This window comes from Rousettus aegyptiacus, unplaced genomic scaffold (genome assembly GCF_014176215.1).
Source record: "Rousettus aegyptiacus isolate mRouAeg1 unplaced genomic scaffold, mRouAeg1.p scaffold_m13_p_15, whole genome shotgun sequence".
Lineage (NCBI taxonomy): Eukaryota > Metazoa > Chordata > Mammalia > Chiroptera > Pteropodidae > Rousettus > Rousettus aegyptiacus.
In genome coordinates, this window is record NW_023416290.1 from 42,851,031 (window position 1) to 42,866,466 (window position 15,436).

Genomic DNA, 15,436 nt, shown 5'->3' on the forward strand with positions numbered 1-15,436 from the left:
AAGGAAAAACTCTCATTATTCTCTGATCCTAATAATACGAGGCTATCCATTTCCATCTTCCTGAGAGTGTATTCTATACTGCCAATCTCCTATGTGGAAAAAGACTGGCTGCAATTGAAGAGAATTATGTCAATAAACAGAGAAAAATCTAAGTGGAAAATGGACAGATCCCTGAAAAGTCTGAATTCATGATTACAATTAGTTATGGGAAGTATGCCACCTCTACCTCTGCCTTTTCTAAGATTGAGCAGTTGAACAAAAAATTCTGCTTTTATGTTTTATAGGCAGTCAGCATTGGATTTCTGTCATTTACAATCACAAGAATGCTTACTATTATAAATGGTACTGTACCAACACAGGGGAGATGTGCAGATGATTCTTTTAAACTTTGTTATAAAAATGAATTGAACTAAAGCTGTTACTTAAACAAATGATGACATTGACAGTACTTGAAAATTTAATCATGAAATAAGCTATGTGATCTACTTAGAACAAAAATAAGTACAGAAGTTTGAAATAGTGTTATAAAAATATAGAATTAAATAATGCATAGACTTACAGTGTGTGCTTTTTGATAAAGCAAACATGAAAGAACTTCCCAAATTTAGGGAAGTAGTTTCTTCCACTATATTTTCATGTCTTCTGTGAAAAATGAAGCACTTCTGACTTATTCTCCATAGAAATGAAGAAGCAACACAGACACTGGTATACTATTCATCATAACCAGGATCGTGGCACCACACGGCAGTTTGAGTGCGCTGCCATTGTGCTGTTAGGCAGGCAGAACTGGAATTGGTGCATGTTGCCTTCCCGGGCAGGAGGTAAATGTTCTTACCTTCAGTGCATTCATCTGATACCAACCTGATATTTTCGATGCTATTTTGTCAAAAGATCCAAGCACAAAGTATGCACTTAAAATGATTATCTTAGCACATTTGAAAAATACATATAGCAGCCTTAGGCGTAAGTTAAGTTTAGCTGATTATCAATATTCATTCTTTATTAATAGATAACATAAAAGTGCCAAAATTCAAGATTTCACTTAAAAATATGAAGTACTGATAGTTATGTGAAGCCTCACCTTTTGTAAAGACTATAGTGATTCCTTTTTGGTTTATATATCAGTTTATTTTGCATATTGAATGAATTCTTACCATCACAGGTTGGGAGTGGATGACTCCACCAGTGATTTTTTTCACATAGAAGGGGCTCTTCATGGCTCAGCCTGTATCCTGGATCACAACTAAATGAAACAGTAGATCCAATGGAGAAATCATGACCATAGCGACGGCCATGTACAGGTATGCCAGGGTCCAAGCAAGAATAGGTGTTCACTGTCACACCTAGGAAACAATATGACAAGGAGTAAGCTTGATGGGTATCAAATTGCTGAAATTAATATCTACCTTCAAACAATTGTGAATGATGATATTCACATATAAATTAATGTTCCCATAGCTTTATTTTAAAAATCAACAACTTATTTAACAAATTTGTTTTGACATTTCCTTTGCCATGTCCGCAAAGACCAAATTCAAGTCACTTAATTATATGAGAACTCTATGAAAATATAGAATTATCTATCAAACATTATATTATTATAAATTATATATATGGAATCATAGCAGTAATTAATGTTTCTTGAGCTTACTATCTTCTAGGAACAACCCTAAATATTTTGCAAAATTTGCTTCATTTTGTCATTTAAAGAATCCTATGAAATTAGTTGTTTCATTAAAACTTCATTTGATTGTTAGGTGACTCTGACTCTGGAGCCCTTGTCCTAACCAACATTATATTTAGTATTTATGATGTGTTTTAAATTTCAACTTTTAAACTTTTAAATTTGAAGTTTATCATTTTGATTGAAAAAATATATATATATACACACAAAGAGTAGAGGCATTTTGCTTTGTATAAATGTCTGAATGTCTGAATACCAGTACCTGAGTAAAACAGTGCAACTGCTCTGGTGGCTACTTGTTGGGGTTTTCAATAGCCTCAAATATTCATTGAGATTTATAATCCCTAGTTGGAAACATACCATGACTGTTTTTTCCTGCCTAAGATGTGGTTTCCCAACCTTGGTACTGTTGACTTTTTGGGAAGAATAATTCGTTGCTGTGGGGCTGCTCTGTTCATTGTAGTATGTTTAGCAGCATCCCTGGCCTCTACCTGCTAGATGTCAGCAGCACTCCTGTAGTCTGACAATTAAAAATGTTCCAGATATCACCAATGTCTCCTAGGGTACAAAGATGCTCCCAGTTAAAAACCAGGATATAAGATAAAATAAATAATTACCTAATTCTTCCTAAAAGGAAGATTTAAGCAATAAATCACTACTGTTTTTATATTCCAAAAATAATTAGCATTTTCAAAATCCTGTCATATTAAGTGACATTCACATGAGAGAATATGTCTTTGTATTAGCTACCCAATTTTAAAGTGAAGCTAAATAAAATATTTAAAAACTAAGTTCAATTTTAAAGAGGTAAATTGTGTGTGTGTGGGGGGAGGTGGACAAGGGAAAAAATTTAAATCATTTCTTCAATTTAAAAATAAATAAATAAATAGAGGTAAACTGTATATTTTAAATATATTTATTTATCAAGTATATTCATTTCATTTAAATGCTGTTTTTAATGAGAAACTAAAATATAACAGAAAATTTCATCTTTGAAACAATTACTTTTACCTGCTGTATTCCTCTTCTAAATGTGACCACTCTTTTAGGCACCCAAGGCTTTGAAATCCTCATTCATCTTAGAATTCCTCTCAGAAATTTTTTCCTCCATAAAATATGTTTGAAATCCACCCTCATTGAAAAGCATAATGTAACTTATTCTCTTACCTTGCCCAAAGACTTCATCACTTAAAGTCTGTAAGACAAACAATAATGTCTAGCTTTTCTTTCAGTATCTCCAAAGTGTTCTATAAACACTTTTGGACATGTATATCCCTAAAACTTATTTCATTGTTTCTGTACCCTACTTTTAATGGCACTAAGTTCAAAGTCAGCACCCTTAAATTCAAGACTCCCAAACTGAACTCACTATTTTTAATTTCCATTATCTCCAATAGTCATTCTTCATTCTAGTGAGTTTTCTCACTAGTTTTACCCTTTATTTCTGTCATGAACACTCTCAATTTTTCCCTTACTTTACACAATTTTCTCATTCTGCTAAAAGACAAGTTCAGATTCATTCTCCTTCAGGTCTTGAGCTTCTAATGCTCCAGCTCCTGTATAACTTCCCTTTATTCAAAACACTTACGCTTTAGTAATATCTTAAGAAATCAGAGAAGTGGAGGTTTGAAGAGGCTACATAAAGTGTAAATTATGGTAAAAGCAAATCAAACAAATTTAATTATTCCAAAGTGATTTTAATTGTTTCAAATTACTCAGAGTAGAGGTTAGTGCATAGTATAATGTTAATCCTTTGATCTGTCCTTCTTGTCTCTGCAACTGATGGATAAAATAAGGTAATAGATTTCTTTTATATTCTCTACTGTGCTGTATAAGTCCAGCACAGAAAGATAGAGTCAGGTGAAAAGTGCCTCTGGAAGGAATAAAATGGAAGTCTGGAGTGTAAAGAGTGTAGTTTTGCAAAAACTCCTTCTCACAGAATTTTGGTCCACTGAAGAAATCCAATTTTCTCTTTCAAATGAATTTATGAAAAAAAAAAAAAAAATCAACAAACACCAAATAAATGTTTAAGGTTTTAATTAGTATAGTAATTAAACTTTTACTCTACTGATTTTGAGGTTTATGAATGGTTTGTTTAAAATGATAGTTTGATTAACTTCAGCTTGGGAAACTTATTAATAAAGTGATAACAGAAAAAAGTTTTTGTTTGTCTTCCTGATGTTAGAGATTATTTTACAATACCAAGTAAACCAAATGACTAAACAAGATAAAAATGAGAGAAGGTTATATCTTGTGAACTAATTTAAATAGAAAGTTACTGCCTCTTGGCAAATTTGACCGAAACTAATACCCAGTGTCTGTAATATACTTCTCCTAGCTCGGCCTCCACTCTGTCTTTTTAGGTATTAGCCCTCAATAATAACTTGGACTATGTCACCAGGGATCTATGGGTCACAAACTTGCTGACTATGACAAAGACCCTCTGCCTTGGTCAAACTTTCGCAGGCTCCTCTGAATCCTTTTAGCATCACCCCTGGACCTATGCATGGCCCATTTAGTCCAGTTTTAGCAAAACTCCTGTTGAATCAGTTTACTGAAAATCCACTTTTTTGATGTCTAATTAAATCCTTCATCTTCACCCTCAATATCTTATCACCCTGACTTGTTTTCGCTATAAATTTCTACTTGTAGTCAGAGTTAAGCTCAATCTTTCTCCCCTAATACAAAAACCCCACTGTAGTAGAAACCTGCTTTACTGTCTTTAACAAGTGACATAATTTCTTCTTCTATAATAAAGGAATAAATTTGAGCCTGATTTCCCATTTTCATTCCTCATCTGATTAATTTTTGAAGAAAAATATGGGCTATTATTTATTAACCATTTACTGCCTGTTAACTGTTATAATAACACTTTGCATGTGTGGTTTCCTTTAATCTTTAAAACAGTCCTGTGTCTGAGAGATGATATAGACTTTGTTGAAGAGGAATCAACTGTGATTAACTGGGCACAGGACAGAGCAATGGACTTAAAGAAAAAGTGTCTACCTATGTGTAGCATATTGATAAAAATTGCTAGTAAGTATTAATTTTAAAATAGATCTCAAGAAATGACTCGGACTCCATTTTAACAAATACATATTAAACTAAAGATCTCAGCTAAGATCCTTTAGTTCATCTGAATTTCCAAATATGTGTTAACCTTCCTGTTGCATTTTAAAATAATGTTTAGAAAGTATACTTCCATGCCATGAAGTTCTAAATAAAGGGAAGTTAATATAATTAAATAATATGGTGGATAAAAAGATTTTAAAAAAATAAATTAATATATATTGATTATGGTTTTAAAGACCCACGAGCCCGCTGACCAGATCTGCTGGAGACACCTATAAAGTTATAAATATCAACTGCAGGAAACTCTTCTTGAAGGATTTGTCACAGGAGACTTGAATATAAAAAGAAGTGATATAATATCCATGTACATTTGATATAAAGATATCTTCCACTAACCCTCTTAAATATGCTGTTAAATCCTTTCACCAAAACTGTTATCCATGTAAAGATATTGACAATATATTTTCAGATGAAAATGTGTACATACATAGTTTTTACGTATGTTCATACCCACATATCATATGTAATACATCCACACATGTATAAATATGTCAGATACTTATAAATAAGCATATAATGTGTATATACTAGTATCGAAATTTTTAAAAACTTAGACATATTTCAGACTTTTGAAATAAAACTATAACCTTTTAAGTGAGATTATTACAAGCTGATTCCAACACTGTGAATTACAGCTTTATTAAATGTTTTAATATATAGCCTATGACCAGTTATGTTAGTCATATTGAAATATATACATACATATTTTACTTTTAAATGTTAATATAATTTTCAACATTTTACACAAAATAATAAAATTGAGTATTTTAAATGGAAAATGTGTGCAATTAGTGTTAGTAAAATACATGAAATATGATCAAATTTGTGAAATAAATGCTAAAAGTATTTGTCAATATTCATATACATCCTAGGCTAACATTGCTTATTGTTTGTTTTTCAGACTGTGCACAAATAACTAGAACTTGAGCTCATTTTTTAAAATGTATCTGATACTTCTGATATTTCCTTAGTATTTCCTTTCATAATGATATTAGATATATTGTTGGAAAATACATTGCAGAATTTATTAAAATATGCATGTTATTAACCATTAGCATTCTCACAGGTCTAGGAAGACTTTGATTTTTTTTTTTTTTTTTTTTTTTTTTTATAAATCTGCTAATCCTCTTAATGAACTAATGGTAAAACCAGATGTAGGGGGAAAAATGGGAAAATCAAAAAACATTTTGGCATTACTTACTTTCATAATGAATCTTGAAACCATTATTAGAACGGCTGTTGTCTGTTGTAAACAGAAGGTATATAAAATTGCTGCTACTAAATAGAAACTGGGGCACTTGTGTGCCATTGTAAGATCCAAGCAAGGGTGACAGAAGATTTGGCCCATCATGAACTTCCAGAACATCGTAATTTAGTTCAGTCTGAAATCTAAGATTGAGAGAAACAAGTGAAAATGTATTTATTAAAATATTACTATATAGGAAAATATCTTAAATTGCTATTTAAACTATTTAAAATTTTTGCCATTTTTATATTATAATTTCCATTATCTAATATATATATTTTTAAGACCCCTATCATTTGCAAATACCAAAGTTATAAGCTGTTATTTCTAGAGAGAATTATCATTTAAAAAGTATGTATGTGTATGTGTGTGTGTGTGTGTATATATATATATATTTGTTGTTCGTAAGTAAGATTTCTTTCAAATGTTATTATTGATTGTCCTTAGTAAATAAATGGCCTTTTCACAAATGGGACATATTTTTGGAGTTCTTCATTTTTGTGTTCTTCATTTCTATGGAAAACTACATAATTTACATTTAGTCTTCAATGAGAAAATCAGATTCTCATCTTGATTGTGCATATATATCAAATCTGACCTCTGCTTTATATAGTGAGATTCCTTTTTGACAAATACTTTGGCCATTATGATGTTTACATAGTTTTTATTTCACAATAGTAGTTCTAACTATAAGTGGGTAATAATAATGATAACATAGTTGGTGTTTACTAAATGCTGAAGCTCTTCTAAATACTTTGTCTGTATTAGTTTATCTTAGTTTATCTAATTTTCCCATTAACCCTATAAGTTAACCCCTATCACTACACTCACTTTGCAGGTTAAAAACAAAAACAAAAACAAAAACAAAAATAGAGGCCTGCACGACTTATACAATATTATGTTTTCTTTAATGACAGAGCTATGTCTCAAACCCAAGTATCTGTTCCTAACCAGTATGCTATATTGGTTGGTTTTATTTTTAGATTCTCAGTTGTTGTTGTTCTGATCACTTTTAATTTTTTAAAAAGATACAATTATGTTATAAACTGCAATCAACACATAGCTACTTTTAACATGCATAACATATTAAATAGCATTTTGTGTTCTTTCTTTGCACTTCAAGATTATACCAAATCCTAAATCTGGATTAGGAATCTTTGCTGTAGAAAAACTTCACATGGTTTCACGGAAAACTGAGAACCTTACTTCCTTGCCCATGATAGTCTTGCAGCAAAGAAAATCATTTTCCTACCTTCACCAAGGTTTTCCTAGACATCTTTCATGGTTCAGCATAAATGGGTCCATCGGAGGCCCTTCCCCAACATCAAAGTGTAAGTTTTAACACTAATCACAGTTGATTGCTTGTTTGATAATTGTCTCCTTTAAGAGACTATAAGCTCCATGATGTCAGACAGTATGTTTTTGTTAATTCTTTACATATAGCAGATACAGTCAATATTTATTAGATACATGCAAATGAATGGATGAATATAAATTAAAGACAAAATGATTTTTCTTTTATCTAGAGCTGTTAACAAAATTGATGAAAAAAAGCATTCAACATACTTGGACACTGCAATTTTAACCATGTATTTTCACTCTTTTAAAATGTATCTTCAATACATTTTTGGTAACTAGTTATCTCCAGTACACTTTAAAAATTAATTTTCAGTTGAACTGTACCTTTTTTTAGATAATCACTTTTACAATCACACCTACTAGTCTTTTCCAGAATTACAATATTAAACTATATTATTCTTCAATAAATAAACAAAAACAAACAAGTAAAACTCAAAACTTGGTCAAAAAAATTGAATGGAAAATTTAAAAATTAGAAATTTTATTTCATTTTAAAGTCTCATATGATTGAATGAGGTATATAAGTAGTCAAATTAAGCGTGCATTTTAATGCTAAGTACAACTGAAATACTTTTCACTATGTACCACTATTCCATCCTATTAAGCAATATTCTTAGTAAAAGATTGCATAAGCTTATCTTACTTTTTATTTTGCAACCTGATATTTAATGCATTTGTCTAAAACAACTTTTCCAATAATATAATTTAGAATAGGAAATATATAGGAACGCACACATTTGTATAAGAATGCATAATCAGGCAGCTGTGCATTGTGAATCTATTATTTGGTTGTTTCATAATCAATTGCATTGAAATTGGAGTTTCACTTTGATAGCTAGTCACCTGATAATAACCAAATTAAAATGCACAGAAGAGTCAGAGATTACTTTAAACTGAAACATAAAGAGACTTAATTCTTAATAAAATAGGACCATTAACTGGTGACATAAAGAACATTGTTAAGTAAGAGTGATTCTTTAAGAAGAAAATCATCACAGATTTGCCCAAAAGGAACAATAAAAATGTATTATAATAAGAAAGGGATGAAATAGAGTTATACAATAATTTGAATTTCTTTCATTTTGTGATTTTTTTCTGTTTTGTTGCTTTAAGATAGTTGTATAAATTTCTCATGAATTGCCTCGATGTAATGTTCATTTGTTTGTGACATCCAGTTTATTGTTTTTCATAAATAAATGTTGTGGAACCGCTGGATAATATTAAAAATCAAATTTGATCTAATCTTTCACAATTTTTATTATCTTTTAAAAACATTCTTGATGTAATTCAAACCTGTTCTAACCAAACTGAAATAGTCCTCATTAACTTAAAAAAAAAAAAAAAATCTCTGGAAGACTAAAACTGATAGCTTGTGGTCAAATAGTTGAGGACAGAAAAAAAGAATAGAAAAGTATAGAAAAGAAACAGGCCCAGGATAAATAATAGTAAAATGAGTTCAGTTAGAAGCTGACAAATATTAAGAAAATTTAGGAACTGGGAAGAAACAAAGCAAAAATTTCTCTCCAGATCTGAGGATAAGACTTGTTAACTGTGTTTGGCTATGTTAGGAAAAGATAAATGTTAAAAAATCACATATGTTCATTGGCATTATTACTACTCTGTTTTATCTTTGATAAAAAATTATATTTCTGAAGATTTCACCGACAAGCTACTTCAGACAATTTGAAGAAGCTATCTAATAGCTAATATATTTGCAGTGATTTTTAGTTTTTTTCTGTAGATTAATTCTAACCAATTGCTACATTCAAAACTATACAAAAAAAAATCCTTCAAAATAGCTATGCCACCATCTTAATTATATTAACTGATATTGAGAAATTTTATTTTCAATGAAATTAATTTATTCATGAGTACTAGAAAGCAAATGATATAACCTTGTAATTTGGAACCAAAGTCTATATATATATATATATATTCTCAAAATGTGAGGGACTATTAAGGAGTTGGCAAAGTGTCCTTACAAGAGCTTGGCTGAAATTCAGGGAAAAAATGAGGTTTTTCAAGAACATAATTCTCATTAGATACTTCAGAGATATCTTGTTTCTTAAAACGACATTAAGGGGAAATGAAGCACTAAGATATTATAAGGTTACTCAACAAGAAAGTGATAGATGTACATATTTCTGATTTCAAAGTGACTATTTTATGACCCTACCATAAAAGATAAAACTCATTTTTTTTTAACTTAATCAAGACCCTTGTTCATTTGCTATGAACCAGTTTTCTGACAAAGCACATGGAGTGCAGGCAGCCCTAATACAAAATCTCATACCCTTATATGGGCTTAGAAAAGAAGAAATAGATGATCTTTAAATAATTTTCCTTCAAATAGCTGCAACTCAAGAATTATATGAGGGGTGTGTATGTTTGTAAAATTCAATCATCAGAGGAGTATAACTCAGCTATATTTATATATTTATATGCTGACCATGTGAATACAAGGCTTACAAAGATTTCTTTAAAAGAAAGGGGTTGGGGGATGAAGGGAGCCAATATTACAATTGGAAAATTATATAAATACTTCTATTTGGATTTCTGAATAGTAATATAATTGCAGGTCAGAAGCTTCATTTTTTAAAACATTTTAATTGTCAATATTACAATCTTTCACCATAAAGATAATTTGTAATACTGATTCCAAATCAGTAATGCTAAGCTTCCTAGAGGGGGGAAAAACATTCAACTAACCGCTCATTAATACACACTAATCTGATAGTCATTTCTGTGAAGAACTTGTGAGTGTATGCATATGGGGAGTGTGAGTAACTGCCTTATGCTGCAAGATGGAATTGATTTGAATGTGCTTACAGCACCTTTGCCTCTTGAAATCTAGCACAGCAGAATTCACAGGTCCTTCAAAATATGACAACTAAATTCATTAATTTAAAGGTCACATATTCATATCTCAGCAGTATTCATATATATATAAAGCTAAACAGTCCATCTTGTATATCAATAGTACTGATATGGCATTAAACAAATAAAAAATCAAATTGAAAACAGGTTGAAAGGTTAAAATAAAAGAAGGCAGTCTAAAGCATTCAAGGCAAACAGCTGACTATTCAAAAAAAATTATACATTGATTTAGTAAATAAAATGAAGAATGTCAACTATTCTTTTAGTTAATATATATGTATATATGTATATTTTTTAAAGGTAGAAAGATAGATATTTCCAGAGACCTTTCAAAAGTAATTTTGATAGAGTGTCCAGGTTCAGCTTCAATCACCCACTCACAATTCAAAGAGTCTTTATAGTATCCTGGCCATCCTGGTGAGAGAATCAATCCACTGGGAGCTGAAAAATGGCCGCCACAAGGAGCTGAAAAATGAAATCAGAGAACAAGAATAGAACTTTTAGAACAAGCTACAAAAGTTATTCTTAGTGCTAACTCTAATTTTTAAAATGAATTTCTGTATGTACCTATTAAATGCTAGTTCATAATGAATGTTTTGAAAGTAAAAGTGCATCCAGTTCTATTATTGATAATTTTCCTTAAAAAAAAAGGAAACTACTTTTCAAAGATGGCATAGCTACACACATTCAGCATGTCACAGAAACTGATCACCTTCGAATATCCCAATAATATTCCTAAATGCATTCTTGTGTCTCTATCATCTTTTTCATCTTCGAAGCTTGAAAAATAGTTAATTTGTTAGTTTCAGTTTCTCTTTCATTTTCTAATTTACATTGGTTATCAAACACCGCTACTTCATGCTGTCTGAAACTTTGATTTTTTTATTTTCAGAGTCCCTCCTAAAATTTAGTCCCTTCTTCGTTAATTCATCGATCCTCCCAGATTTGCCATCTGATATTCTCTCTCTTGCTTCAGTTCAGCTGTCAGAATGTTTTTCAAATTACAGTTTCATCATATCAGTCCTTTCCTAGACATGTATTTTGATTCCTTTCCATTTAACATCATCTTTGAATTCTCAGCTAATTTAAATACTTATAAGTATTCGATTTAATGCTTTTCCCTAAACTCACACGGAATTGAAATCACAATGATAGCATTGTAATTCCAGTAGCTACTTTATTATGTCTTTTAGTGAAAACATCGAATTTTGAAGATGAAAAAAGCAACTTGCCAAGGTTCACAATGCTTGTAAGTCTCAAATGTACTTTTAAGTCAGTTTTTTAAAAAATGGGACCTCAAAACTGATCCTCTCCCATTATTTCTTATGAAACTACCACCACAGAGTTGCATAAGTCAGAGAGCTTGAAGGAGTCATCTTTCATATTTCCATTATCCTTACCATTTACTTCCTTACCCAACATGATCTAAAGTTCACTCTTGTCTTTCTCTCTGGTCTATAGCTGCCATAATAGTTTAAATTGCCATAATTTCATCCCTGGAGTAAATCTAACTGACCCTCCTAACTACTCTCTTTATCCACACTGATTATCCTCCACACAACAGTCAGTGATTCTTCTTTTTAAACCACAAATCTGACCATGCTTTTCAGTGGCTTCTTTCTGTGTTGACCAGTACAGTCCTGCCTGATCATCCAGCTGCTGCTTACCCTCTACTCTGGACTGTGAGCTTCTCCCCTTCACTCTGCAGCCCAGGTACATTAGCCTGCTCTACACATTCAGAAGGTGAAAATAAAAACAAAAGGAGCAAAGGGTATTTGAATTGTTAAAAATTATTTGGCAATTAAAAAATCAAGTGTATGTCAGCTTTTCAACACACTAGAGATAATTTCCAAAAACTTCCTATGTTATTTTTAAATTTTTAAATCTTTCCATTTTAAATTCTATCCCATGTTTTATTTTTGTTGTTTGTTTCTTTCTGTTCTACCTTATAGAATTTATAAAACCTATTGCTCCACACTATTTTTTCACTCTTTTTCATTCTTCAAATAATTTGATGTAACTCATATAAAACAGTAAATATTTATAAATTGGCCTATGAATTGAGTATTACTGTAAAATGTCCATTTGAAAAAAAAAATTTTCTTTGTGCACTTGCCAAAATTTTGTTATTTGTATGAGAAAAAAACTTCCACATAAAACTAAATTTCTTTTCTTAGTTAAACTTCATTCTAGTTCCTAAGAGGCTTTTAAAGCTTTTCATGAAGATTATTTACTCTTCCTTGTTATGATGACTCTAATTAAGTTTCCTGTAGAGATATTATGCATTTCAAAAATAAAATTATGTGCATAAGTTACTCAAATTACCATATTTTAAAAGACAGAGTAAAATATTTGGTGAGAGAAGGTCCCAGAAATATAGTTTCCAACAGAAAGCCTTAATATGTTATCTACTCACATTGTTCTAGAAAAGTATTTGTGTATTTCATTGTAACCATCATTAAAAAGTAATCAGTGATAAAATTAACAATTGAATAATAGGCCATACAGGATTAAAAAGTAAAGTACCCAGAAGCAGTTTAGAGGAGCTTTAAGCAAAAGAGTAACATATGGTGTGGATACTGTTTGTTTCCTGAAAGGGCTTTCCTGGAGGTGACCCTGGTAAAAAACGAGTCTTCTAGTTAACTTAATGACATATTCTGAAGTAGCTTCTTTCTCTCATGTATAGGGTTGAAACTCTCAAAAATTATTCTAAAAGTATGCATTATAAAGTAATTCACAAATAAAATTATGTGCACATATTTATTTAAAATATTATATTTTAAAAGACAAAGTAGTTTAGTGAGAGAAGGTTTGGGAAATACAGAGAGTTTTTGACAGAAATCTTGACATATCATCAATTCCCCAGGAGGGTGTAAAACCCAAGAGAGATATGCTCAGTAACGTTTAGGTCATGATCGCGATGGCTAGTAGGCACATGGCAGGAAGATATGCACATGGAGAAGAGCAAAATGGTATTTTCAAAATCTCATTCATTCGTTCACTCTTTCCTATTTCGGTCATTCAACAAACAATTTTGTGTTGGGTATGTGCCTGTATGGTATCTGTACTACTTCTACTAATTAACATTTATTGAAAGTTTTCTGTGTGGCAGCTGCTGTTTAAGAAGTTTCCTGGATTATTTTATATAATGCTCAAAATAACCTCACCACATATGTACTATTATTATAAATAAGAACATTAATATGCAGAGAATTTAAATAATTTGCACATTGGATAACAAGGTTTAAACAGAAGCAATTTGACTCTAGAAACTTCTGTCATTAAGATACTCTTCTTCCTTTCCTTATAATGCCCATGTGCAAAAGTTCAGCATCCAGATTAGGGTGGTGGCAGATTAGGGCGGTGGCACCAGGGCTTTAGGGTAGGTCCTTGTCTGGATCCCGATGTCAAACTGGGAAACCTCCAGGCAGGCCCCCGCAGACCTAACAATTCTCACTTGACAAAAATGGCCTTTAGCATTACTAAACTTTAGACAGGCTTCTTCAAGACTCTAAATTCCTGACCTAACTTCCTCCAGTATTTTTGTACCAAGTTCACCCCAGCCCTTAAAAACTTTCCCTCAGTGTAGTTGAGTTCAATCTCTCTTCTTTATTGTAATAGCCTTGGATAAAGTGTCCCTTGACTTTTTAACTCTGGTCAAATTTTCTTTGACACACTCATTTAACAGTACATTGAGGTAAACCTATTGGCAGAATAGCATTCTTCCTTCTCACAGGACCTAGGATGGCAAAGCCTCAGCCATTTTTAGCATATAACTCCCTAGATTGCCTTGGTGGGCAGTTCTATCTCAGCTGTCCAGAAACAGAGCAGAGAAGGCCACTCTGTGTATGCTTTCTATGGACCACAGCATGGAAGTTATTTATATATTCACCTGTCCATACCTAACTGCACAGGAGGCTGTGAAATGAAGTCCCTCAGTTGCAGCTATTTCTTTCATAGAACTCTATGTGACAAATAGGGTAACAGTGCTTAAAGGTGACAGCTAGCCATTTCTGTCATACCAACTAAGACAGTCATAATGTCTCCCAGTTTAGAATATGCTTTTATATACATTACTTAATTGGATTCTTTTAATAATCTTACAGCATGAAATTGCTGATTTCTCTCTTATGTCAGTGTTGCAGATGAGGAAAACAATCATGAAACATAAGATTTTAAAAACAGAGATATAGGTAGTGGAAGAGGTGAAATTCAAATTAAAATATTTAAGTTCCAAGTTAGGAACTACTTCCATGATACATGTATTGAATTAAATTTTTAAGAGAGACTTCTATTTAAGCATATCTTGTTCTCTTTAAATTAGATTTAGTGAAGACAAAGATGGATGGTTAGGGTGATAGTATATGCAACTCAAAGATTTTTTAATATAAATCTGAGATTCTAATTACCTCATTTTAAGTGTTTACCCAATATTAACTAATTTATTATTCATGTATTCATTAATTCAATAAACATTTAGTTCCTAAGATATATATTTTTATTTAGTTCCATATATATATACATATATATATATGCACACACACACATGCATATATATATACATATATATATATGCACACACACACACGCATATATATATACATATATATATATGCACACACACACACGCATATATATATAGAGAGAGAGAGAGAGACAGACAGACAGACAGACAGACGGATACAGATAGACAGACAGACAGACACTATGTTAGGTGCTAAAATTTAAACAAAAATCTATATGACATTACATCTGCCCTCAAGAGACACACAATTTCTAAGAAGGTAGGCAGAGCCAATATACAATATAAGTATGTGCTTGAGCTGAGTAGATAGTTTGGAAACTTGGGGAGAGACAGGCAATATTCCAGGGGCATTAGGAAAGAGTCCTAGAAGATTTTATCTGAGATGTGTTAGATTAAAAAATGAGTAGAAGTTAGGGGGTTGGGAACAGAAAGAACAGAGATAGGAAATAAGAAATTCTAATGTGTATGAGGGAAAGTTAAGTGTTCTTTGTTTCTGAAGCTTTTACTTAGAGCAGGAATAAGGAGAAAACCTTTGGCTTTATGCAGTGGTTACTGCTTTGGAAGACCTTCAAACCTTAGTGGGTACCCAGGGAACTTGTTAAAATACAGATTC

The 15,436-nt window shown here is 31.5% G+C and overlaps 1 protein-coding gene across 6 annotated transcripts in view; it reads right to left on the reverse strand.

Moving 5' to 3' along the window:
* Positions 1 to 15,436, reverse strand: part of CSMD3 (CUB and Sushi multiple domains 3) — a 989,790-nt gene that overhangs the window by 356,809 nt on the left and 617,545 nt on the right. For all 6 annotated transcript variants that reach the window (XM_016138158.2, XM_036232977.1, XM_016138161.2 and 3 more), the window contains 3 exons: positions 10,625 to 10,763; positions 6,018 to 6,205; positions 1,155 to 1,343 (listed from right to left, as the gene is read on the reverse strand). In XM_016138158.2, the coding sequence (XP_015993644.1) occupies positions 1,155 to 1,343; positions 6,018 to 6,205; positions 10,625 to 10,763 (516 nt within the window). The remainder of the gene's footprint in view (positions 1 to 1,154; positions 1,344 to 6,017; positions 6,206 to 10,624; positions 10,764 to 15,436) is intronic.